Here is a 27,793-nt window from a genome sequence, read left to right as displayed (position 1 = left end):
GTGATTTAAAGAGTTCCTCTATTTTACACATGGAATGGCATGAGGTCCCATGGTGCTAAAGCAGAATGGACAGATGGTGCTGTGACCCCATGCCATGCCATGTGTAAAATATAGGAACTTTTTAAAACACTGACCAGACCTGCAGTGAATCATCAAATATTATAAAGACTTTGGGCACACTCTACAGAAAACTTCTATTTACAATATAGATTAGCAAACAGTGACATACCTTGAGGAGCAGGACATGAAGAAGTCAGCCTCGGGAAGAGCAAACTGGGGATGTTATAAAATCACATTCTAATTCACTTTTATATACAAGCAGCACCCAGTGGCAGGAAGGGAGAAGTGCACGTCTAAAGGGTAGCCAGGGGTGCTGTACATTTTAAAACACTGGGAAGGTAAGCAGATGTGGCACTGGCTGTGTGCCACTGATGATTTTCAGCCTGATTTGTGGGCAGCACAGGGGCTTAACGGGCGGCTCTGCTTTGGGCCCCCAACAGTGACAGGGCCCTGGGCAGCTGCCCCTGTTTGCCCTATGGTAAAGACGGCCCTGTGCAGATGCCATCACCTCTTTAGTTGTGACAAGTAAAAATCCACATCTATCCGTAGGCAGATGGTGCACACACTTAAACTTAAAAGGAATTACACCACCACATAACACCATTATCAGGGGCCTCTTACCAGATGAGATGGACCATAAAGTTATAAATGGTCAAACAGGCTTTGGTTATAGTATATATTCCTTTATTGGCTCCCAGTGCAGAGATAAGCATCACACCTCTGCTTGTAAAGATAAACACCAAGGAAAATAATATACCCTCATGGTAAAATAACATTAAAGGGGTTGTAAAGGTACAATTTTTTTCCCTAAATAGCTTCCTTTACCTCAGTGCAGTTGTCCAATAAAGAGTTCCATTCACGTAGGGCCGGTGTCAATTTGGGCCAACATTTATACTGCTACATTTCTTTGGTAAAAATAACCCAAATCAGTGTATATTTTTTAGTCTGTGTAAAAGTTATTGAGTCCAAAAGCTATGGTACCAATTATTATAATTGATTATACCTGATGTACAATCTAATTTCCTGAGACCCTGTAATGTCAGGACAGTAAAAATACCTCCAAATGACCCCTTTTAGGAAAGAAGACACATGCCCCCCTGAGGCCCCCAGTGGTGGCCCCCTGAGGCATGCCCTTCTTATCCCCCTGAACCATGCCTTCCTGAACCACCTGTACTGTGCCCTCCTGACCTTCCTGTACTGTGCCCTCCTGCACCAGGCCTTTCTAAACCCTCTGTACCATTCCCTTCTAATCTTCCCATACTGTGCCCTCCTGACCCCCTAGTTCCATGCCTTCCTGAGCCCCGTCTACCGTGCTTTCCTGACCTTCCCATACAAAGCCATCCTGAACCCCCCCATTTCATGCTTTTTTGAGCCCCCTGTACTGTGCCCTCCTGACCTTCCTCTACCAGACCATCCTGAACCTCTGGTACCATGCCTTCCTGAGCCCCCATACCATGACCTCCTTAGCCCCTGTACATTGCTCTGCTAACCCCCTGTCCTGCTCACCCACGTCCACTTCCCTACTTTTCCCTGTACACTGCCCTACTTTCTGCTAACCTCTGTATATTAGACCAGTAGTAAGAGTGTGGAATACAACATACAGAGAACTTTTCTTTGAATTTTAAGCATTTTTTCCAACGGACTTTGATGTGTGGGTTGTTGCCTATAAAGTCCCAACCAAGGGGGTCCTCGTTTCTTCTATATACACCGGGATGTGACGACAACACACTGATCTGACATGGTGAAATCCTTATGTTTCTTACTATTGACCTTTGTACACTGCCCTACCTACTACTGATCTCTGCACACTGCCTTACCTACTATTGACCTATGTACACTGCCCTACTTACTACTGACCTCTGCACACTGCCCTACCTACTACTGATCTCTGCACACTGCCCTACCTACTATTGACCTATGTACACTGCCCTACTTACTACTGACCTTTGTACACTGCCCTACCTACTACTAATCTCTGCACACTGCCCTACTTACTACTGACCTCTGCACACTGCCCTACCTACTACTGATCTCTGCACACTGCCCTACCTACTATTGACCTATGTACACTGCCCTACTTACTACTGACCTTTGTACACTGCCCTACCTACTACTAATCTCTGCACACTGCCCTACCTACTATTGACCTATGTACACTGCCCTACTTACTACTGCTCTCTGCACACTGTCCTACTTACTACCAACCTCTGTACACTGCCCTACCTACTACTTACGCTGGCCAGAAATCAGAGCATATAGCCAGGCCTGAAACTAATCAAGCTAGTCAGCCTGCAGTACTAGATATTCTACCTTCAAAATGGACTTCGGCATCAGACTTAAGGGGGGTGACCAATTACTCCCCAGACATGCAAAAAATTGTGAATGAAAGTGAATGCAGAGTTTCTACATTTATATTTTACAGTGACATTAGTTTTATTGTATGTTTTAAGTTTTCTCCATACAGTCCTTGATATTACTTTTCATTGGGGGCTTGCTAGTTAACTGCTTACAAAAAAAAACATTGCCACACTCCAGGGACCTTTGATCTCTTTCTTGTTGTTCAGGTAGATCTCCGCCTCTCAAAGGTCATCTAACCCTGATGTAGAGGATAATTACATTCATTCCTGGGGGAGAAATTCATTTTCTTCTAGTAGCATTCTTCTTTTCTTCTACAGATTGGTTGGTAATCACCTGACAGACAGTTCCTGCCTCCACCTGGCATCTGGAATAAGAAATAACCAGACACTGAGGAGACTGAACCTGGGTGGGAACAATCTGGAGGGTCCTCATTTCAGGGATCTGATGGAAGCTCTGACAGCAACCCAGATAGAGGAATTACAGTGAGTATAACAGGACTGACTGAGACAATATTATTCTGGGACCATTTAACACTTCACTCATTTAAAAAATTATATTGTAAACCAAATTGATCCAATTTTTTGTGTTCCTAAGTAGCCAATCCCAGACTGTTGTCTAATGCTGGCTATAAATATATCAGAATTTGGCTGGATTAACAAGGACCATCTGAACTTTGATCAGTGTGTGGCCATCCTTATTTAAAGCGGTTGTATACCCGCAAATAATTAATTAATTATTTTTTGTTCACCTGAAAGGCAAAAGCCATAATGAGCTAGTATGCACTGCATACTAGCTCATTATGAAATACTTACCTTAAAACAAGGTGTAGGGAACTTACCTGGTTCACACCCAGCGAGATATCATCTTGCCTGGCGTGTCTTCCGGCCCTTTAGCCGAGGATCCCCACTGCGCATGCGCTGCTGCAATCAGCGGCGCATTGCGGGGGGAATATCTCCTAAACCGTATAGGTTTAGGAGATATTCTTTATACCTACAGGTAAGCCTTATTATAGGCTTACCTAGAGGGAAAAGTAAAAAAAAACAAGTATACAACCACTTTTTAAGAGAAGTTGATCACTAGGTCAACTTCTGTTGAACAGACAAGTTGGAAAGTTTTTTTCATCAGTGGCTGGAACCACTGATCAAGGTATTTTGATAGCGCTAGGTCCTACTATCAAAATACAATGCCCCAGCAGAGGGAATTCCTCTATCCACCTTGTTTCTGTGAATGGAGGAATCTGTTCACTTTTTTTTGTTTAGCCCACTGGCTAAATTAAGGAAAATTATTCATCTATTGTTAGCTGTAATCTTAGAATCTTATCACGCTCTCTTTATCAGTTACAAAACAGACTTTTTCCAAAGCTTGTCACACAGTACAATTTTCATTATATCTACTATCAACTATGTAGTGCACAAGCCTGCCTGATTGGATACAGACAGATTGTATAGGTCCTCATATTACATCGTTTTGGTAAATTTAAAGTTGATTGTGCAAAGATTATATGGTAAGATTATAACATGTATAGTATACCCTAAATTTTTTAAAAGGCAAACATTAAATATAGTCTGGTATCCATATAAATAGATGAGATTACGGGGAATCAAATTTTACTGTAATAAGCAATCAGAGCTTTATGTACAGTAAATTTCTTCAATCTGACATTACCATCTGCTATTCAGTGTCAGGGGATCGCCCCATTACTTCCTATGGGTACAGAGCTCTTATCAGCAGAGATAAATAGAATATCAGATAAAATCCATCCAATCACTAGCAATGCTGATTCTGGCTCACACAGTCTGCTGATACCATTCATGCTCCATACACAAGGAGATTATGGCATAATACGAGTCATGTGAATGAATGAATGAATGAATGAAAAATGTATAGAGCGCAACACATGCAAACTGAATCGCTTCTGGGCGCTAGTTGTTTGTGACTCATGACCTCAAAAGAGCAGAGTTTTGATCCGTCTTCTGAAAGTCAGGTGGTTTTCCTCCAACCGAATGCTGGTTGGTAAAGCGTTCCATAGTCTAGGACCCTGGAAAGCAAACCTTCTTTCTCCTTTGGATTTGTATTTAGTTTTTGGTACCCTGACCAGATTTTGGTCGGTGGATCGCAGAACGCGATTCGAATTGTGGGGTTCTATCTTGTCGCAAAGATATTGCGGAGCCTTCCCATGGATGCACTTATGTGTAAGGCAGAGTGCTTTAAATGCAATTCTGTCCTTTACTGGCAGCCAGTGAAGGGTTCTCAACGAAGGTGAGATTGATTCCCATTTTTTTTTCCCAGTCACCAGTCTGGCGGCCGTATTCTGTACGACTTGCAGACGGGAGATTTGGTACTTTGGGAGTCCGAGGTACAGTGCGTTGGCATAGTCCAGTCTGGAATTTACGATTGTTCCCACCACGACTGCTACGTCTTCTTTAGGGATAAATGGAATAAGTCTGCGTAGTAGGCGCAACAGATAGTGCGCTCCGCTGACTACTGACCCTATTTGTGCGTCCATTGTCATGAAGGTGTCGAAGATGACCCCGAGACTTTTGACTTTGGAGCTAGGGTTGATGATTTGGCCCAGAATGGGCGGTGGTGTCCAAGTTGTTACCACTTGACTCTTTCGGCTGGCCTGAAACACAAGGAGTTCTGTTTTAGAACTGTTGAGTTTAAGATAGCTGTTGGTCATCCAGTTGTCAATCAAAGAGAGACATTTCTCTAAACTGGGATGATGATTCTTTTTGTTGCCGATGCGCAAGTACAGTTGCGTATCGTCTGCATAAGAGTGATAGAGTAGTTCTTGGCTACTGATAATGTCAAAGAGAGGGCGAAGATAGATGTTGAAAAGCACCGGTGACAGGGGGGATCCTTGGGGGACTCCACATGACACCGTGCGCCTCTCTGACGTGAAGGCACCCAATTTGACTGTTTGTGATCGGTTTTCCAGAAAGGAAGAAAACCATGGTAAATCTCCTTCTGCGACTCCTGCTACCGAAGCTAGTCGCATCAGTAACAGTTTGTGATCTACCGTGTCAAAGGCTGCGCTTAGGTCCAGCAGAATCAGGAGACAAGATTCTCCTTCGTCTGCGGCCTCGAGGGCGTCGTCCCATATTTTAAGTAAGGCCGTTTCTGTCCCGTGACCAGGACGGAAGCCTGATTGTAATGGATCCAGTAGGTTATGGGTATCTAGATGCTGTTGCAGCTGTTGTACCACTACTTTCTCCATTATCTTAGAGAGAACGTTTAGGCCTGTTATGGGACGGCGGTGAATTGGGTCCTTGGGATCCAGGTTCGGTTTTTTCAGGATGGGCTGGATTGTGCCCTCTTTCAGCATGGATGGCACTATGCCTTCCTTAAAAGACTGGTTTATAAGCTGTGTGATGGGTGGTGCCAGAATGTCGGCACAATCCTTCAACAGTTTAGTGGGGATGATATCATTGGGCGATGTGCTGTTCCGCAAGGCACCGATGATATTTTTTGTGGTATCGCTGGAAATAGGTTCCAGAGTGAACTTTATTGATTGCAGAAAGTTTCTGCGGGAATTTTGTGGCTGATTGACAGCCGGATTGGGGTGGGTATCGTTTTGCAGAATACTTTCCCGGATTCTTTCAATTTTGCTAATGAAGAAATCCGATAGTTCATTACAGAACTCTTGGGTGTCTGAGTTGGGGACTTCAAGACATCCCGGATTCATGGTCTGGGTGACCATTTTGAATAGTTCGCGGGGGCGATTTAGGGAACTGTTAATCGCCATAGAAAAATGATGTTTCTTGGCTTTGAAAATTTCTTTGTGATATCGTGTTGTTATTGCTCTGTAGAAGATAAGATTATCCTCTGCAGGGTTTCTTTTCCAGGCGGCTTCCGCCCTCCTGCGCTCTTGCTTCAGAAGCGATAGCTGGTTGTTAAACCAGCCAGACTTTTTCCTCCGGCTGCCGAATTTGCGTTTCGGTGCTACTAAGTCGGCTGAGTGTAGCAAGGCTGCGTTTATGGCGTCCAGTGTATCTGCGGCTGTTTGCTGAGGCTGGATTGTTTTGATTCTGTTTCTCAAGGTAGATTTGAAGAGTTCCGAATGGAGCTTCTTCTGAGACCTAGCCCAGTGTATTGTCACCGGTTTGGGTGCTTTTGACACTGGGGGGATTTTGGAGATTGTGAACTTGATTGCATGGTGGTCTGTCCATGGCAATGGTTCATTTTCTAAAATGCTTATTTCCAGATTTTGTCTGAAAATTAGGTCAAGTGTGTGACCTGAAGCATGTGTGGGCCCGCATATAAGTTGCTGTAGTCCTAATCCATCCAGGTGATCGATGCAGGCGTCCGCAATGGGATCCTGTGCGGAGTTAGCCCACAGGTTGAAATCCCCGAGTAGCAAAAGGTGTTTGCTGTTGAGGGTATAAGTGGATATAAACTCCGTTAATGATGGCAAAAACTGCGATTTTGGCCCAGGTGGCCTATAGCAGAGGAGAATGTGAACAGTCTCCTGGGGGGAAGTTTGAAGTTGAAGAGTAAGGGTTTCCATAAATGGAAGAGGATTTTGAAGGGCTGGTTTAGTGATTGCAATGTGATTCTTATGGATCACCGCAAGGCCTCCTCCTCTTTGCCCTATTCTGTTTTCCGTTATTAGGTGATAGTTTTCTGGCACCAGTTCACCGAGAATGGTGTTGCAGTCGTCTGAGAGCCAGCTTTCTGTAATAAAGAGGCAGTCTAGATCATTTTGTAGTAAGAAATCGTGGATTTCTAATCGGTGTTTTACTGCCGATCTTGTATTAATCAAAACACATGATATGTGTTTTAACTGTGTCAAGTGGTTAAAATTTTTGATGATCGATCGTCGATCGACTCTCCAGAGTTGGTCTATTTTTAAGGCCTTTTTGGTGACGGCTGGTAATGTAGTTGCGAATTGTCTCAGATCCCGAATGGAGTCCGCAGAGTAACGCAGATTACCCATTATTGCCTGTCACTGTGGGGGGGGGTTGATGAATTAAATTAACAATTGGAGGGAGGATTCGCAGAGTCCTTCCTCTTGATCTTGGTCCGGAGGAAGGCGAAAAAAACCCTGGCAGAGGTGAGCCAATGTGCTGTCACGGGGAAAAATTCCTTCCTGATCCCTGAGGGGTGATCGGCTGCAAAGCCCTGGACCAAGTATCGTAGGATAGAGGGAGGAGAGGAGGGTGACAGGTGTCCTTGTTCTGAGGGGGTATCAAGGCCCAAGCCTCAGATTTGTCTAGGCAGTGTTCCCTTTTTTTTTAAAAAAAGCAAAAAAAAAAAAAACACTGCTGATTGCTAATCCCGGAAGGACGGGGTCCTCCAGGGATAGGGGGGGAGTTTCTTTCCCAGATCTGGTGAATTTCCGGCTGGATTTGTGCCTGGCTGCGGCGCGCCGCTAGGCCGCGGCTGAAGCCGCGGTGTTTCCTGAATTCGGCGGCCGCGAAAGAGTCAGGTCTGGCGCGGATGCGGAGAAAACGGCCGCCCGCGCAGTGCAAGAGGCTTGCGAGGTGCGGGGCGATCGTGGGTGGTGGTGTGGGGTCCGATGTGGGTTTTCAGTAAGCAGTGTCCACAATTGGATCGCTGGGGTGGCTGTCCTTACAAGGACGGTTCTCAGCGATTCCGGGGGGATGGCCCTGAAAAGACAGGGATAGGGTCTTACCAGTAAGGGATCTGGTCAGTCCAAAAAGCTGCAGGTGGAAACGGCAGCAAGGTGCTAGGAGCGAGCGGGGGCGAGGAGAGGAAACCCCTGCCTGTCTGGGACCAGGAGCCACACGTCCTACTGCTAGGGCCGTGCGCCGATTACTGCTGGCCCAGTTCTAGCCCTGGGGAGGAGTCACTCCTTCAGACTCAAACCTCAAGGAGTAAGAGCAGCTGCATGTAAAGTGGTCAGTGGTATTCTGTGGTCATCCCGTGTATGGAGATATCACCGTCTCTACACATGGAGGACAATATTGGGGGGTCTACTCCATTATAACATTTTTCTTATAAAATTCAATTTCCTGGAGTTTTATAAAGTGATCTAATATAAATGATTCCAATAAAGAGAAATGAGTTCCATTCATGTAGAGAATAGTTACATTCATTCCTGGGAGAGAAAGACATTTTCTTCTGGTAACATTCTTCTCTTCTTCCACAGATTGCGTTATACTGACCTGACAGACAGTTCCTGCCCCCACCTGGCTTCTGGAATAAGAAATAACCAGACACTGAGGAGACTGAACCTGTCTGGGAACAATCTGGAGGGTCCTGATTTCAGGGATCTGATGGAAGCTCTGACAACAAGCCAGATAGAGGAATTACAGTGAGTATAGCAAGGAATGACTGAGACAATATTATTTTGCCCAGTTTAACATCCAAAACTTGTAAATATTCTGACTCCAATCTTTGTAATAGTGACGTTTCTCTTCCTGAGATCTCTATGTCTGGGCTGTATGGAGCAGAGATGATCATTGCGGTAATGAGGCAACCGCATATATGTATACAATTGTAATGACTGCTTCTCCCTTGTATTCCTGAACCAATGTGGGTCTGTACTTGTCTTTGTCTCTCAGTGGATGCAAAGGAGAGTGATAAAAGAAGGGAGATCCGTATAGTGTAGTATTTTTTAACAATAGGTCATTTTTATTAATGAGGGTACTCACATAACATAAAATACAATGGACTTATCTCCACGAGCGATGAGCTTGTTAGCCTACAATAGCCTGAGTGCCCCTGGTGAAGTCCCGTGACCGTGATGCCACGCATAGGGACGGAAAGGCACTCAGGCTGACGTAAGCTAACGAGCTTGTCGCTCATGGAGATAAGTTCATTGTATTTTATGTTATGTGAGTACCCTCATTGCTTTATTAATAAAAACCATCATCATGTCATTGTGTGTCTCCGTCCATCAGTCAGTGTCCATCCATCATCATGTCATTTTGTGTCTCTGTCCATCCATCATTATGTCATTGTGTGTCTCCGTCCATCAGTCAGTGTCCATCCATCATCATGTCATTTTGTGTCTCTGTCCATCCATCATCATGTCATTGTGTGTCTCCATCCATCAGTCAGTGTGGGTTTTGGTGTATTATAAAGCATAACATACACTCTTGCATACCACCTTTTAAGAAGGGAATGAGGGACACCTATCAGAAAAAGTATGCAGGTATAGGACACATCCTTTTCCACGCCCCTTAAAGGAGAATTGGACTAAAAAACTGATTGGTTAAACACACAAGTGCTTTTTTTTATCACTACTACTCCTTTATATTGGCTTTTGGAATTTAAAAATGCAGCAATTTAGAAATCAGATGAAACGTTTAGTGCTGTAAAACACTTTTTGATAGATAAAAAGTGTATTTTATATACATCTAAATAGATCAGACCAAAATGAGGGACAAATGAGGAGGAAAGAGGGACAGAGGGACATGTATAGTATACCCTAAATTCTTTAAAAGGTAAACATTAAATATAGTCTGGTATCTATATAAATAGATGAGATTATGGGGAATCAAATTTTACTGTAATTAGCAATCAGAGCTTTATGTACAGTAAATTTCTTCCATCTGACATTACCATCTGCTATTCAGTGTCAGGGGATCGCCCCATTACTTCCTATGGGTACAGAGCTCTTATCAGCAGAGATAAATAGAATATCAGATACAATTCATCCAATCACTAGCAATGCTGATTCTGGCTCACACAGTCTGCTGATACCATTCATGCTCCATACACATGGAGATTATAGCACAATACGAGTCATGTCAGTGGTATTCTGTGGTCATCCTGTGTATGGAGATATCACCGTCTCTACACATGGATGACAATTTTGGGGGGTCTACTCCATTATAAAATTTTTCTTATAAAATTCTATTTCCTGGATTTTTATAAAGTGATCTAATATAAATGATTCCAATAAAGAGAATTCTTCTGGTAACATTCTTCTCTTCTTCTACAGATTGACCTCTAATCAGCTGACAGACAGTTCCTGCCCCCACCTGGCTTCTGGAATAAGAAATAATCAGACACTGAGGAGACTGAACCTGTCTGGGAACAATCTGGAGGGTCCTCATTTCAGGGATCTGATGGAAGCTCTGACAACAAGCCGGATAGAAGAATTTCAGTGAGTATAACAGGACTGACTGAGACAATATTTTTTTGCCCAGTTTAACTTCCAAAATTTGTAAATATTCTGACTCCAATCTTTGTAATAGTGACTTTTCTCTTCCTGAGATCTCTATGTCTGGGCTGTATGGAGCAGAGATGATCATTGCAGTAATGAAGCAACCGCATATATGTATACAATTGTAATGACTGCTTCTCCCTTGTATTCCTGGACCAATGTGGGTCTGTACTTGTCTTTGTCTCTCAGTGGATGCAAAGGAGAGTGATAAAAGAAGGGAGATCCGTATAATGTAGTATTTTTTAACAAGTCGTTTTTATTAATTAACCGTGATGCCACGCATAGGGCCGGAAAGGCACTCAGGCTGACGTAGGCTAACGAGCTTCTCGCTCATGGAGATAAGTTCATTGTATTTCATGTTATGTGAGTACCCTCATTGCTTTATTAATAAAAGCCATCATCATGTCATTGTGTGTCTCCGTCCATCAGTCAGTGTCCATCCATCATCATGTCATTTTGTGTCTCTGTCCATCCATCATCATGTCATTGTGTGTCTCTGTCCATCCATCATTATGTCATTGTGTGTCTCTGTCCATCCATCATTATGTCATTGTGTGTCTCCGTCCATCAGTCAGTGTCCATCCATCATCATGTCATTGTGTGTCTCTGTCCGTCCATCATCATGTCATTGTGTGTCTCCATCCATCAGTCAGTGTGGGTTTTGGTGTATTATAAAGCATAACATACACTCTTGCATACCACCTTTTGAGAAGGGAATGAGGGACACCTATAGAATATAAAGTGCAGCGCTACACAATAAAACGGTCTAGGACAGAAATCCTAACTCGTGAGTGATATAATGAAAATAATAATATATGAATTTTATGTGCAGAGTCCTTGGTCAGGAGCTCTTATTTCAAATACGGTCCCTTATGTCAAGGGCTCAGAAAGTGATTACACCTCTATTAAAAGTGAACAAACAAACAAAAAAACGTGAGTATTCAATTCACACAGCTTAAGATGTTTATAAAATAGAGTCCGCACATGTGTTCCCAATGAGTGAGTGGAATCACTAAACAGGTGTGGAGAGTGAGGTGGAATAGTTCTTAGATATACTCCAAATGCGAAAGACAGACAATTCAACTGAAGTAACAGGAATAATACTGGCTTGTCTGAAGCAATCCTCAAAGAACAAAATAAGTGAAATAGGTACTCTTACCAGCTTCGATGGACTCAAATACTAGTATTAGCAGTGAGTCAGATAAGCGTGATGGTCACTCCAGACCCTGGGCTCTGTATGGATCAATCAGCAGGGATGGTCGCTCCAATGGGAAAGATGGACCCAATCCTGGACCTGAGACCTTGCTTCTGGAACAGGAACCCAAATATGCGAGGCCAGCAATGGAAGGGCCAAGCTCATGGGACAGTGTAGTCCAAAGGAGATAAAAGAAAAAAGAAGAAAAATGCTCCCGATGGTGCAGGTCAAAAAAACCTTTGAAGGCTTTTTATTGATAAAATTCACGTGATACAATTAAAAAGCAGTATGGGGTACCAGATGTACTACCCGACACATTTCGGCTTAACAGCCATCAACAGGGGTATAATCTATACCCCTGTTGAAAGTTTTTTTTTGACCTGCACCATCGGGAGCATTTTTCTTCTCTTTTCTTTTATCTCCTTTGGACTACACTGTCCCATGAGCTTGGCCCTTCCATTGCTGGCCTCGCATATTTGGGTTCCTGTTCCAGAAGCAAGGTCTCAGGTCCAGGATTGGGTCCATCTTTCCCATTGGAGCGACCATCCCTGCTGATTGATCCATACAGAGCCCAGGGTCTGGAGTGACCATCACGCTTATCTGACTCACTGCTAATACTAGTATTTGAGTCCATCGAAGCTGGTAAGAGTACCTATTTCACTTATTTTGTTCTTTGAGGATTGCTTCAGACAAGCCAGTATTATTCCTGTTACTTCAGTTGAATTGTCTGTCTTTCGCATTTGGAGTATATCTAAGAACTATTCCACCTCACTCTCCACACCTGTTTAGTGATTCCACTCACTCATTGGGAACACATGTGCGGACTCTATTTTATAAACATCTTAAGCTGTGTGAATTGAATACTCACGTTTTTTTTGTTTGTTTGTTCACTTTAATAGAGGTGTAATCACTTTCTGAGCCCTTGACATAAGGGACCGTATTTGAAATAAGAGCTCCTGACCAAGGACTCTGCACATAATATTCATATATTATTATTTTCATTATATCACTCACGAGTTAGGATTTCTGTCCTAGACCTTTTTATTGTGTAGCGCTGCACTTTATATTCTATAATTGCTTTGTACTTTGTTTGTGTGTGTGCTGGCAGCTCACGTTTTATATTCATTTATTTATCTATTTTATTTACTTTTTAGCGCAGTTGTTTTTCTATATATCCACAATGAGGGACACCTATCAGCAAATGTATGCAGGTATAGGACACACCCTTTTCGACGCCCCTTAAAGGAGAATTGGACAAAAAAAACAGATTGGTTAAACACACAAGTGCTTTTTTGTATCACTACTATTCCTTTATATTGGCTTTTGGAATTTACAAATGCAGCAATTTAGAAATCAGATGAAAGGTTTAGTGCTGTAAAATACTTTTTGATAGATAAAAAGTGTATTTTATATACATCTAAATAGATCAGACCAAAATGAGGGACAAGTGAGGAGGAAAGAGGGACAGAGGGACATTGCTCCAAATCAGGGACAGTCCCTAGAAATTAGGGACAGTTGGGAGCTGTGACTCTTGTATAAGTGGATTCATATAATCATTGAACTTCTGTGTTCAGTGTCTGCTTTACATTGTCTGACTCATCATAGCAGCAATTTAGGCAGAGCCTGATTGGCTGCTGAAGGATTTACAGAAAGTTCTAAAGTCAGACATTTGGCAGGAGGTCCGATCTGTGAATAATAATATAAAAACTATAAATAACAATAATCATACACATCTCTCATAATTGCACCTCCGAGAACAAAGCATATTAGAGTTATTTGCTGAGATCTGAGGACCATTTCTATCCTCTTTTCTAGGATTGCGAACATTGAATTGTCAGATGAAGCTAAAGGGGAGCTGAAAAATCTGGAATCCCTCAAACCAGGACTGAAGGTTTTCATGATGACCCCAGAGGAAGAATCTCAGCTGCAGCTGTGAATGGAGCCAGGACATTGTTCTGGATGATAAGGAAATTTGGGTTCCATGCACACTAGGAGCTTCAACTACTTCCAGACCACCCACTACACATATACTGCGGCAGGGCGGCCCGGCTGCATGAAACAATGTACCTGTACTTTGTTTGCCACTTCCGTGTCAGTGGTATGCGTGCACTGCCGGTGACCCGCTCCCACTGTGATTGGACAAATCCGCTGGCCACCCATGAGGAGAGACAGAACAGCGGTCTGCCAGTGCCTATGTAAACAAGGCAGACCATCATTCCGTCAGACAGGAAGAGAGAGATCTGTGATTCATGCTAATCAGGAACACAGATCTCTTCTCTTCCTTGAGTCAGTCCATCCCCCACACAGTTAGAAAGCATTCCCTAGGAGAACACTTAACCCTTTGATTGCTCCTGATGTTAACCCCTTCCCTGACAGTGTCATTTATACAGTGACAGCAAATTTTTTAGCACTAATCACTGTATTGGTGTCACTGGTCCCCAAAAAGTGTCACTTATGCCCACTGTAACGGCACCCCAAATGGGACAGGGGTTAAAGCTGTTTAGGATATTCCCTTTCCGAACACAAGGCAGCTACCGACACGCCACAATCAGGCGAAAAAGATAATAATTCTTCCCCAGAGACGAGACAACACTCTGTATGAAGTTCAAGCAGGTCTGAACCTTTTTATTGAGAAATACAGGCTCTTATATACAATTTAGAATACTGCAGTAACCAAATGAACAATGACCCAACTCCACCCACAACATCACACAAATAGTTACCTAACAAGCCCCCCCCCCCCAATACACATGATCCTCAATACATCTCTTTGCAGACACTCTGGCTCCGGGACCTGATCTAATTTACATGAGCTAATTAACTACAGCTAATGACTCAGACACCTGACCCTTAGGCTGTCTGTTAACTTACAATACACATTATCACAGTAGCAGACTTAATTACTTCGAGAGACAATAGAATGCAATCACACCCTACCTCATCACAGCAAGGTTTATAGTACACAACAGTCAACACACAATATACATACAATATATACAATGTATACCAGATTAAATCTGACTAGCACAGATCATAGTGGGGTTCTTGGTCACCCTGTGCTCCTATTAGAGACACAGGGTGATCTACACATAAGAGGAATCGCGGAAGCTAACACAGGAGTATCTCATACTTTCTAAGAGCTTCTGGGTCCCACGGGCCCTTTCCGTTACACCCACGATCTGGCTTTTGCCCAGCCAAATCACATCGGAATTCCGACGGAATTCCATCGGAGTAAAATAGAACATGTTCTATATCTAAACTCAGACGGAATTCCTCGGAATATCCGATGAAAAAACTCAGATGGGGCTACAGACGATCGGAATATCCGATGGAAAAAGTCCGTCTGACCTTTTCCATTGGATATTCCGATCGTCTGTAGCCCCATCTGAGTGTGTACAAGGCATTAGCGTCCAATTTGTCCGGCGCAATGTCGCAGTCCAGCTAAAAATCACTGATCACCATCATTACCAGTAAAAATAACAGAAAAATGCCATAAAAATATACTTTATTTTGTAGACGTGATAACTTTTGCATAAACCAATCAATATACGCTTATTGTAATTTTTAACCAAAAATATGTAGCAGAATACATATTGGCCTAAATTGATGAAGAAATTTTTTTTTTTTACATATTTTTATTGGGTATGTATGATATCAAAAAAGGAAAAAATATTGTCGCTATTTTTTTGTTTATAGTGCAAAAAATAAAAACTGCAGAGGTGATCAAATACCACAAAAAAAACTATATTTGTGGGGGGAAAAGGATGTCAATTTTGTTAGGGAACAATGTTGCACGACAGCGCAATCGTCAGTTAAAGTAAGGCAGTGACGTATTGCAAACAATGGTGTGGTCATTGGGAGGGTAAAACAATCCGGGGCTGAAGTGGTTTAAAAAAATCACAAAAAAACACTGGATAAAGAACACTCATTTGAGCGTTTTTTCCAGAATTTTTCTGTTGTTGTGCCAGTGTCTTCCTGGTGTTTAGCATTGTATAGCTGGTTGTTAAGAAGCAAGCTAACCGCCTGTGTCCTTAAAAACTGACGACTAATCAGCTGTCAGTGGGATTCCCCGTTGACAGCTGAATGTAAACTAAAGAAAAAAATTGCCAGCAATTGAAGTTTGAAGCAAAAAAACTGTGTGGGGTTCCCCTCCAATTCATATCAGGCCCTTTGGGTCTGGTATGGATTTTAAGGTGGACTCCACACCTAAATTAAAGGAGTTGTAAACCCTAATGCTTTTTCACCTTAATGCATCCTATGCATTAAGGTGAAAAAACTTCTAACACTGACCAGCCCCCCGTTTTACTCACCTGAGTCCATTCCTTCCAATGGCGGAGACACACTCTACCTCTCTTCCCGTTATCTCGGCTCTTGATTGGATAGATTGATAGCAGCACAGCTATTGGTTCCCGCTACTGTCAATCAAATCCAATGATGCAGGCGCCGGGGGGGGGCGGGGCTGAGTCCTGGTTTCTGTGTGAATACACGCAGAAGCAAGACTCAGTAGCACACCCGCACAGGTGTCCACCAAGGAGAGCGCTTCTCCAATGTGGACAGCTGATGCGGGGAGGAGCTACCAGCGACTCCGGGGGACCCCAGAAGAGGCGGACCAGGGCCACTCTGTGAAAAACGAACTGCACAGTGGAGGTAAGTATGATATGATTTTTTTTTAAAACAAGGGTTTACAACCCCTTTAAGAACAATCCATACCAGACCCTTATCCGAGCACACAGCCTGGCATGCAAGGAAAGGGAGGGGCGGCTAGCGAGTCCCCCCTCTGAACCATACCAGGCAACATGCCCTCAACATAAGGGGTGCTTTGTGGTAGGAGGGCTCCCCAAAAGCACCTTGTCACCATGTTGATGTGGACAAGGGCTGCAAATGGGGGGCTTGTTGAAATCTGGAAGCCCCTTTAACAAGGGCCCCATAAGATACCAGCATCCACTTATGTGAAAAAAAGTTTCATAAATAAATAAAAACACAAAATGTCCTCCGAAGTAAATCCAGTGTGAATCATAATGAACGTCGGCAGCTCATGTGGGGGGCCAGGATCTGGGGCCCCCTTGTTAAAGGAGGCATCATAATTCCAATAAGCCCCCTGCCCAAAGACCCCCACAACCACCGGCCAGGATTGAGGGGAAGAAAACCTTGTCCCCTCTGATCACCACCATTACTAATGTAAAAAAAATATATATATATTTTTATAGATGCTATAACTTTTACAAAAAACAATTAATATGTACTTATTAGAATTTTATTTGACCAAAGACTTGTAGCAGAATACATTTCAGCTTATATGTATGAAGAACTATGATTTTTTTATTTATTGGAAATGTTTTATAACAGAAAGAAAAAAATATATATTTTTTTTTAAGTTTTGTTTTTCATTTATATAATAAAATATTAAAAACCCAGTGATAAAAAAAAACAGTTGAACCTCGGATTACGAGCATAATGGAGAATGCTTGTAATCCAAAGTACTCGCATATCAAAGCGAGTGTCCCCATTGAAATAAAAAAATTATTTGTTCCGCATTGACTTCAATGGGATGCAATACCGAAGGCGGACAGAGGTGGAGGGGCACCAGAGAGCGCCGAAACGGCCAAAAGGGCTTGTTTCCTGCGCCCCCGTACCTAAGACCAAATGAGGTACTGCAGGCCAATGTTCGGCTTTTCCCGGCTCCTGCCCCCCGTGCCTCAGGTCAAATGAGGCATATTTAGCTTGAATTCTGCTCATCTTGCGAGTCAACACTTGCAAACTGAGTCAGAATAAAAATAAAAAAAAGTTGCTCGCAAATCAAAAAGCTCTCAAATCAAGTTACTCTTAAATAAAGGTTCCACTGTACTACCAAAAGAAAGCTTTCTTTGTGTGAAAAAATGATATAAATCTAGTTTGTGTACAGTGTTGCATGACCGAGGATTTGGCAGTTAAATTAGCGCATAGCAAAAGATGGCCTGGTCATGAAGGGGGCTGAGGTGTTTAAAGTGAAGTTCCACCCAAAAGTGGAACGTTTGCTCATCTGTCTCCTCCCCCCTCTGGTGCCATGTTTGGCACCTTTTGGGGGGGAGCGGGTACCTGTATTTGACAGATACCCTGTCCCTACTTCCATCAGACCTTACCGCGGTACATCAGAAGTCCGGTCTCCTCCTTCCCCCGCTTCTGGGTCAGTAAGAGAGTGTAGCGCACTTTGCGCATGCGCAATAGGGACAGGGCTGTATTAATGAGAGGGAACATCTGGGCACTGCCCAGAGGCCCCAGCTGCATGAGGGGCCCCTGCACTTTCCCGAAAGCAGCTTTACCTTGAGCCCACACTGCCCCGAAATTGGGGGCCCCATGATGGTACTGAGAGTGATAGATACATAGGGGGGCAGTCTGCCTCCTACCTTCTTGATGTCTGTTTTTCTGCACTGTCATCGTTGTAGGGGCCCCAGAGCATTACTTTGCCCAGGGGCCCATGATGCTATTAAGACGGCCCTGAATAGGGACCTGGTTGTGAAGCCGCAATGCTTCACTGCCGGGTTCGCTTATAGGCAATGGCGGCGGCAGCACCTGATAGCTGATGGGAAAATAAGCTGCCATGCCGAGATCGCTGGATTCCAGGACAGGTGAGGGGCCTAATATTAAAAGTCAGCAGCTACAGTATGCGTAGCTGCTGGCTTTTAATTTTTGGAGGGGGACGCACCTCCACTTTAAGATAAATTGACCAGATTTTTAAAATGAAATCCGGGAACATATTTTTTTTTACTAGTAATGGCGGCAATCATCGGCTTTCTGCCCTATGCCGCGCTCCGCCTCACAGCCTGCCAAATAATACACTTCGGGCCCCCAGCTACTGCTGGGTGGGGACTGTCCCCGGAAACCGGGGATGTCTGGTCACCCTACTTTAAGATGCAGATTTGGATGTACATTTATTGCATTATATATTTTTGCACACATAATGCCATGGGTGTTCGCTCCACCCAGACTGACCATGGTCAGTCACCATGGCCTCTTTTGTCTGAGGCTAGGACCCTTGTGGGCTTTCTGGTGCTGCAATTGGAATTCAGCATTGTTTGGCTGTAGATCACAGGAGTGTAGTTCGTTCTGCATTCCTGTGACCCATTTTCAGCTGACAGCAGGCTAAAGTCCACTATCGACTGGCATCACAGAGCCCGGCACCTGGATCAGCCTCTCAGTGAGCTGCTGAGAGCTTGAGCCGGCCGCTTCCACCCCCTTCACAGCCAATCGCTCCAGTGAGCGGCCGCCTCTGCTCAAGGATCACAGAATGATTGGTAGTGTTTTATGTTTTATTGTTCAGTCCTCACCCTTGCACACCTCCCAACATTTTGAGATGGGAATGAGGGACACCTACTAACAAACGTATGTAGGCATAGGACACGCCCCCTGCCACACCCCCTTAAAGGAGAATTACCAAAAAAAAAATGTAATCCACAAGGACTTTTTTCAACCCCTACTCCTTTATATTGGCTTTTAAAATGTACAAATGCAGCCATTTAGAAATCAGATGAAAGGTTTAGCACTGGGAAACACTTTTTGATAGATAAAAAGTACATTTTATATACATCTGTATAGATCAGACCAAAATGAGGGACAAATGAGGAGGAATAAGGGACAGAGGGACATAGCCCCAAATCAGGGACAGTCCCTCAAATTCAGGGACAGTTGGGAGCTATGCCCTTAGAGCCAGTGGGGGACAAATGGCGCATTGCATCGATACTGCATTCACCTAGGTAAGTATGATTTAAAAAAAAAAAAAACATACTTTTTTTTAAAGGCTCTAACTTATTATGCCAGTATGTAAACAATAGACTATCCTTAATGTGTGAGGATTTTAATTATATCACTGTACTATGTTATTATTATGTACTTCTTTGTTTTATACCCGGATGCCCCTGTTACCACTGATGAAGATTGTGGAAACCAATTGAAACGGGTTGGGGATTTTTTGTTAGTAAGACATTTTGCCAAAAGCCAGTATTCGCAATACATGTAGTAGTGTCTGAAAACTATCAGGGTTGTAGAAACATATTTTATAACATTGTCAGAGCATTGATATGTGTTTCTTTTATATGTCTTTTAAAGATAATTTTGTACAATAAAATTTTATATTTTGTATGTCATACCTTGTGTGGTTTGGCTGCAAAAAAAAAAAAACCTTTCTATCTGAGAAATTATTGTTTGCATGACTATTATGTTTTAATAAAAACACAAAAAAAAAGGCTTTAGAGAACACCAATTAGATTTTATTAATTCTTTTAGGTTAGGCTTAGCCTAGGGCAGGCTCACACTTTAATTTAATTGTCAGGAAATGTAGCACATAGCAGATTACATGGCCATACCCAAAAGCTAATGAATAATTCCCTTTCTGCCCCCCACTGAACAAATGGGGCCCGCATACCTTCCAACAGTCCCAGATTGGGTGGGACTTTCCCGCTTTGACACCGTTGTCCCACTATCCCGCCACATAGGTGATTTGTCCCACATAATGCTATTGACTACGAGCCAATTTCTCTCTCAATAAGACATCCAGTACAGCCAGATATTGGCTAGAAAATCAGCTGGATGTGCACTGTGCAGCCCCAATGAGAGACTTCACCTGTCAAAATGAGAGTGTGATGTCGGGTAGGGGCGGGACTGCTACCCAGACCCGCCTCTCTGTCAAACCAGTGCATAGCTAAAGAGCCGGCATCCATACATTGCTGGCCGGGACAGAGTTGCAGAGGGACAGGATCAGCTGTCTATTCCTCTCCCCCCCAGGGTTTTTTCAGCCTCCGACGCCCAGAGCTGTAGAGTGGGGATTATTACAGAGGTGCCCAGAAGTTGGGAGTCCCCTCTTAACTTCAGCCCCCCCCCCCCTGCAAAATTGGCAGGGCCAGGCCCCATACTGGAGGACCAGTGCCCTGGTCAGCAATGATAGCCTATGTATTCCTGTCCTTACAAGTTAAAGTGACATTAAAGGCTGATTTGCTTTTTCTTTAAATCACAAACATGTTATACTTACCTGCTCTGTCCTTCTTCTCGGGTCCCTCGCCGCTGCTCCTGGCTCCTCCCCCCTGCCGAGTGCCCCCAATAGCAAGCAGATTGCTATGGGGGCAGGAGGGGTCAGGGTGTGTGTATATGAGGAGGGGGAGAGGGCAGGGTGTGTATATGAGGAGGGGTCAGGGTGTGTGTATATGAGGAGGGGTCAGGGTGTGTGTATATGAGGAGGGGAGAGGTCAGGGTGTGTGTATATAAGGAGGGGAGGTTTCATGGTGTGTATATGAGGAGGGGAGGGGTCAGGGTGCGTGTATATGAGGAGGGGAGGGGTCAGGGTGTGTGTATATGAGGAGGGGAGGGGTCAGGGTGTGTGTATATGAGGAGGGGAGGGGTCAGGGTGTGTATATGAGGAGCGGTCAGAGTGTGTATATGAGAAGGGGAGGGTCAGGGTGTGTGTATATGAGGAGGGGTCAGGGTGTGTATATAAGGAGGAGGGGAGGGGTGTGTATATGAGGATGGGTCAGAGTGTGTATATGAGGAGGGTAGGGGTCAGGGTGTATGTACATGAGGAGGGGAGGGGTCAGGGTGTGTGTTTATGAGGAGGGGAGGGGTCAGGGTGTGTGTATATGAGGAGGGGAGGGGTCAGGGTGTGTGTATATGAGGAGGGGTCAGGGTGTGTGTATATGAGGGGGAGGGTGTGTGTATATGAGGAGGGGGAGGAGTCAGGGTGTGTATATGAGGAGGGGAGGGGTCAGGGTGTGTGTATATGAGGAGGGGAGGGGTCAGGGTGTGTGTATATGAGGAGGGGAGTGGTCAGAATGTGTGTATATGAGGATGGGAGGGGTCAGGGTGTGTATATGAGGAGCGGTCAGAGTGTGTATATGAGAAGGGGAGGGTCAGGGTGTGTGTATATGTGGAGGGGGAGGGGTCAGGGTGTGTGTATATGAGGAGGGGTCAGGGTGTGTATATAAGGAGAAGGGGGAGGGGGTGTGTATATGAGAAGGGGAGGGGTCAGGGTGTGTGTATATGAGGAGGGGAGGGGTCAGGGTGTGTGTATATGAGGAGGGGAGGGGTCAGAGTGTGTATATGAGAAGGGGAGGGGTCGGGGTGTGTGTACATGAGGAGGGGAGGGGTCAGGGTGTGTGTATATGAGGAGGGGAGGGGTCAGGGTGTGTATATGAGGAGGGGAGGGGTCAGGGTGTGTATATGAGGAGGGGAGGGGTCGGGGTGTGTGTACATGAGGAGGGGAGGGGTCAGGGTGTGTATATGAGGAGGGGGGGTAAGGGTGTGTGTATATGAGGAGGGGGGGTAAGGGTGTGTGTATATGAGGGGGAGGGGTGTGTGTATATGAGGAGGAGGAGGAGCGGTGTGTGTGTATGAGGAGGGGGGGTAAGGGTGTGTGTATATGAGGAGGGGGAGGGGTCAGTATGTGTATATGAGGAGGGGGAGGGGTGTGTGTATATGAGGAGGGGGAGGGGTGTGTGACCTACCTGATCCCTACACTGACCACTACACTAGGGTGACCACATTTCCAAACTGCCTTTCAGGGACACCCCCCCCCCTTCCAAAAAATCAGCTTGTGCTGTAACGAATAAGACATAAGAGTGGGATTTATGACTTCTTCAATCACAAGCAGGGGGCGGGGATTGTGCTTCTCCAGGCATTCCCAGACAGGACAATTACTGTCAGTGAGTAAAGCAGTGATGTGGCGGCCTTTTTTGGGGGCATCAGATTGGCCCAGGGGGGGGGGGGGGGGGGTTGCTGTGTCAGTTTCACACTGTATTGTCCTGAAATGAAGGTGCCCGAGAGAGACCTGCAAAATGCGGTACTGTCCCGGGCAATCTGGGACACGTGGTCACCCTAGGGGCAACAGATAGAGGGGAGGGGGGTGGCTGTGTCAGTTTCATTCCAGGACACTGTATTGTCCTGGAATGAAGGTGCCCGGGACCTGGGACAGACCTGCAAAATGCGGGCAATCCGGGACACGTGGTCACCCTACAGGGATAGTAACAAACTTTGTTGCATAGTCCTACCTTTTGTTATTCTGAATAAATAGCTGTTTGCTTGTCTGTGTCCATGTGCTCAGTGAATCTGTATGGGAGTGACCTTATAATTATCAATCAGCTGCTGCACCTGCAGGGTTCTAATGAAGAAAGTGGCAGGGTCTGCATCCCTTTAGACGTAATTTCCCTTTTGGAGTATTTCACCGAAAAATGACATTTCTTTTGCAGGGGCTGGCCAAAATCGGACTTGTATTTTAGTGCAGACTTCTGGGAAAAATCATTGAGCCAATCACATAAGCAGGAAATGACATTTTAGGGGGGGGGGGGTTATTTGTATACATTCTGGGGTGGATTCAGGTAGGTGCGGGCAATTTAAACGGCGGCGCAGCGTATCGTATTTACGCTACGCCGCCGTAACATAAAGGAGAAAGTGCTGGATTCACAAAGCACTTGCTCCGTAAGTTGCGGCGGCGTAGCGTAAATCCCCCGGCGCAAGCGCGCCTAATTCAAATGATCCAGGTAGGGGGCGTGGATCGCGCCGAACGTACTGCGCATGCGACGTCCCTAAAATTTCCCGACGTGCATTGCGCTAAATGACGTCGCAAGGACGTCATTGGTTTCGACGTGAACGTAAATGGCGTCCAGCCCCATTCACGGACGAGTTTCCCGCAAACGACGTAAAATTAAAAAATTTCGACGCAGGAACGATGTCCATACTTAACATTGGCTGCGCCTCCTAATAGCAGGAGCAGCGTTACGACGAAAACGAGTTACGCAAACGACGTAAAAAACTACCGCCGGGACACACGTACGTTTGTGAATCGGCGTATCTAGGTAATTAGCATAATCTACACCGGCAACATTGGAAGCGCCCCTAGCGGCCAAAGTGATATTGCACACAATTCTACGCCGCCGCAATCAAGTTACGTCGGTGGAGGAAGCCTAACTGCCTTTGTGAATCGGCGTAACGAAACGCCGACGCAGATTTGAAATCACGGCGGCGTATCTGGAGATACGCCGCCGTAACAGGTACCTGAATCTACCCCATTGTGTACAGAACACCTCCAGGTTGCCACAGAAAATTACAGAGCTGTGGATTGAAAAGGAAAGGGAATTTTTAATAACATCCAACTACAATATGATGTTTGTAGCAATTTTATATGCTATATTATTTATTTTTATTTGCCATTTTTTTCCCCCCACAAGAGTGGAGTTACACTTTAAGCGATGGGTGACATCTCTTCAATCAATCAAAATCAGAAGCTGAATCTGAGCTCTCGGATAACCTGCCCTGTCTGTGTTCTTAACATGGCAAGAAAGTCAGTGCAGATTGGATGTGCTTAAAGTGAAACTGAAAGTAGAAAGAAAGCACATTCCGATCATTTCTTCCCCACCCAATATTCTCCATCTTGTTGTTTGTGCTCAGAACTTCCTCATTCACATCTGGCATTTAAGGTAAGATGAAATGTAACCCTATATAACAGAAGGAGTAGTACATGGCACAGGATGGATCACACAGATGTGTAATAAGAGAGATTTGTAGGTGAATCTCTCTGTATTTGTCTCTGCTAACAGATCTCTGTTTTTGTTGTTTTTTTACATATAAAGCAACTTTGGTATTTGAAGCCACATATAAGACTCATTAAGATTGTTAAATCATTTTTTTTTTTTTACTATAAACATTGTTTGTTATTGTTTATTGTATAGTAGTAATAAATGATTTACAGAGAATCTTCACACTGCTACATTGTATATTACTCTTCTGTGTGATTTCTAGGAGGTTTTTATATATCGCTCACATCATTTATTTTGTATTATCTCTGTGTGGTTCTATTTATTGTTCCTTTTCTTTATTCCCGTGTTTACATATAAAATATATTTGTGTAGCGCCCTGCTACTTTCATAGCTGGTGCTGCTTTAACCACTTGCTTACTGGGCACATATACCCCCTTCCTGCCCAGGCGAAATGTCAGCTTTCAGCGCTGCGTCGCTTTAAATTGAAAATTGCGCGGTCGTGCGACGTGCCTTCCAAACAAAATTGACGTCCTTTTTTTCCCACAAATAGAGCTTTCTTTTAGTGGTATTTGATCACCTCTGCGGTTTTTATTTTTTGCGCTATAAACAAAAAAAGAGCATACATTTTGAAAAAAAAACAATATTTTTTACTTTTTGCTATAATAAATATCCCATTTAAAAAAATAAATAAAAAAAAAAAACAATTTCTCAGTTTAGGACGATATGTATTCTACATATTTTTCTTTTGGTGGTATTTGATCACCTCTGCGGTTTTTATTTTTTGCGCTATAAACAAAAAAATAGAGCGACAATTTAAAAAAAACAACACAATATTTTTTACTTTTTGCTATAATAAATATCCCAATTAAAAAAAAAAAAAAAAATTCTCAGTTTAGGCCTATATGTATTCTACATATTTTTGGTAAAAACAAATAAAAAATCGCAATAAGCGTATAGTGATTGGTTCCAGCCCGACTGGTTAATTTTCTGCAGTTCCGCCCCGTTTAGATTGTTTTAATACACATGGAGATCTCAGAATGTACTTAACACCCCATGGCGGCCATTTTCCTCCCCTCAGCCCTGACCAGAGAGAGAACATTTCTGTACAGAGTGGGTCTGCCTGAGGAAGAGGACTGCTCAGCTAATCACAGGAGAGGAGCTGAGAAGCGGGAACACATGAAGGGGCAGTTGTGGGCTGTGAGGTAAGTGACAGGAGGGCTCAGCCAATCACAGGAGAGGAGCTGAGAGGCAATAACACATGAGGGAACTGCAGAGAACTGGGAGGTGAGTGACAGGAGGGCTCAGCCAATCACAGGGGAGGAGCTGAGAGGTGAGCACACATGAGAGGGAGCTGCTGAGAACTATGAGGTGAGTGATAGGAGGGCTCAGCCAATCACAGGAGAGGAGCTGAGAGGCGGGAACACATGAGGGAACCTCAAAACTGGGAGGTGAGTGACAGAAGGGCTGAGCCAATTACAGGGGAGGAGCTGGGAGGTGAGAACACATGAGGGAGCTGCTGAGAACTGTGAGGGGAGTGACAGGACTGCTCAGCCAATCACAGGAGAGGAGCTGAGAGGCGGGAACACATGAGAGGAAGCTGCTGAGAACTGTGAGGTGAGTGATAGGAGGGCTCAGCCAATCACAGGAGAGGAGCTGAGAGGCGGGAACACATGAGGGAACCTCAAAACTGGTAGGTGAGTGACAGAAGGGCTCAGCCAATCACAGGGGAGGAGCTGGGAGGTGAGAACACATGAGGGAGCTGCAGAGAACTGTGAGGGAAGTGACAGGACTGCTCAGCCAATCACAGGAGAGGAGCTGAGAGGTGGGAACACATGAGAGGAAGCTGCTGAGAACTGTGAGGTGAGTGATAGGAGGGCTCAGCCAATCACAGGAGAGGAGCTGAGAGGCGGGAACACATGAGGGAACCTCAAAACTGGGAGGTGAGTGACAGAAGGGCTGAGCCAATTACAGGGGAGGAGCTGAGAGGTGAGAACACATGAGGGAGCTGCTGAGAACTGTGAGGGGAGTGACAGGACTGCTCAGCCAATCACAGGAGAGGAGCTGAGAGGCGGGAACACATGAGAGGAAGCTGCTGAGAACTGTGAGGTGAGTGATAGGAGGGCTCAGCCAATCACAGGAGAGGAGCTGAGAGGCGGGAACACATGAGGGAACCTCAAAACTGGGAGGTGAGTGACAGAAGGGCTCAGCCAATCACAGGGGAGGAGCTGGGAGGTGAGAACACATGAGGGAGCTGCAGAGAACTGTGAGGGAAGTGACAGGACTGCTCAGCCAATCACAGAAGAGGAGCTGAGAGGCGGGAACACATGAGAGGAAGCTGCTGAGAACTGTGAGGTGAGTGATAGGAGGGCTCAGCCAATCACAGGAGAGGAGCTGAGAGGCGGGAACACATGAGGGAACCTCAAAACTGGGAGGTGAGTGACAGAAGGGCTCAGCCAATCACAGGGGAGGAGCTGGGAGGTGAGAACACATGAGGGAGCTGCAGAGAACTGTGAGGGAAGTGACAGGACTGCTCAGCCAATCACAGGAGAGGAACTGAGAGGCAGGAACACATAAGGGAGCTGCTGAGAACTGTGAGGGGTGTGATAGGAGGGCTCAGCCAATCACAGGGGAGGAGCTGAGAGGCGGGAACACATGAGGGAACTGCAGAGAACTGTGAGGGGCGTGATAGGAGGGCTCAGCCAATCACAGGAGAGGAGCTCAGAGGCGGGAACACATGTGGGAACCTCAGAACTGTGAGGTGAGTGACGAGACTGCCCAGCCAATCACAGGAGAGGAGCTGAGAGGCGGGAACACCTGAAGGGACAGCTGGGTACTGTAAGGTGAGTGACAGGCCACCCCAGCCAATTCCCACAGAGTGGTTAAGAGGTGGAACATTTGAGGTTATAAATATAAGAGGGTGACAGGGGAGTAGTTGTGAGGTAGAAATACCTGAGGTAACTGCTGTGAGGTGAGTGACAAGTTCTTTTAGCCAATTACAGCAAAGCAGATGGAAGGCGGGACAGCTCTAAAGGGAGTGACAGGTCTCCTCAGCCAATCATAAGAGGGGAGCTTGGAAACAGGGACAGCTGTGAGGTGACGGATAGGTCTCCTCAGCCAATCAGGGGAGGGGAGACAGATCGTCTGTTCCTACTAGTTAGGAAAAGCGATATGTCAGCAGCTCTTGTCAGTCCCCTCCCCCCCACAGTTATAAAAACACATGGGGAACACAGTTAACCCCTTGATCGCCCCCTAGTGTTAACCCCTGCCAGTGACATTTATACAGTAATCAGTGCATTTGTATAGCACTGATCGCTGTATAGATGTCAATGGTCCCAAAAATGTGTCAAAAGTGTCCGATCTGTCCGACGCAATGTCGCAGTCCTGCTAAAAATCTCTGATCACCGCTATTACTAGTAAATACATTTTTTTTTTATAAAAATCCCATAAATCTATCCCCTATATTGTAGATGCTATAACTTTTGGGAAAACCAGTATCAATATACGCTTATTGCGTTTTTTTTTTTTTTTTACCAAAAATATGTAGAAGAG

At 44.8% G+C, this 27,793-nt stretch overlaps 1 protein-coding gene across 2 annotated transcripts in view; it reads left to right on the top strand.

The window, feature by feature from the left end:
- The window catches only part of LOC120920587 (NACHT, LRR and PYD domains-containing protein 3-like), a 223,805-nt gene that overhangs the window by 47,185 nt on the left and 148,827 nt on the right, over positions 1–27,793 (top strand). The window contains exons 9-12 of one of the 2 annotated variants that reach the window (XM_040332738.1): positions 2,736–2,900; positions 8,531–8,695; positions 10,331–10,495; positions 13,566–13,994. In XM_040332738.1, coding sequence (XP_040188672.1) covers positions 2,736–2,900; positions 8,531–8,695; positions 10,331–10,495; positions 13,566–13,686 — 616 coding nt within the window. In that variant the 3' untranslated portion in view covers positions 13,687–13,994. Of the gene's footprint in view, positions 1–2,735; positions 2,901–8,530; positions 8,696–10,330; positions 10,496–13,565; positions 13,995–27,793 lie in introns of those variants that run through there. The other variant, XM_040332737.1, reaches the window with a different exon arrangement.

This window comes from Rana temporaria, chromosome 13 (assembly GCF_905171775.1).
Source record: "Rana temporaria chromosome 13, aRanTem1.1, whole genome shotgun sequence".
Lineage (NCBI taxonomy): Eukaryota > Metazoa > Chordata > Amphibia > Anura > Ranidae > Rana > Rana temporaria.
The sequence above is the reverse complement of the archived record's forward strand: the minus strand, read 5'-3'. Positions and strand labels throughout refer to the sequence as shown.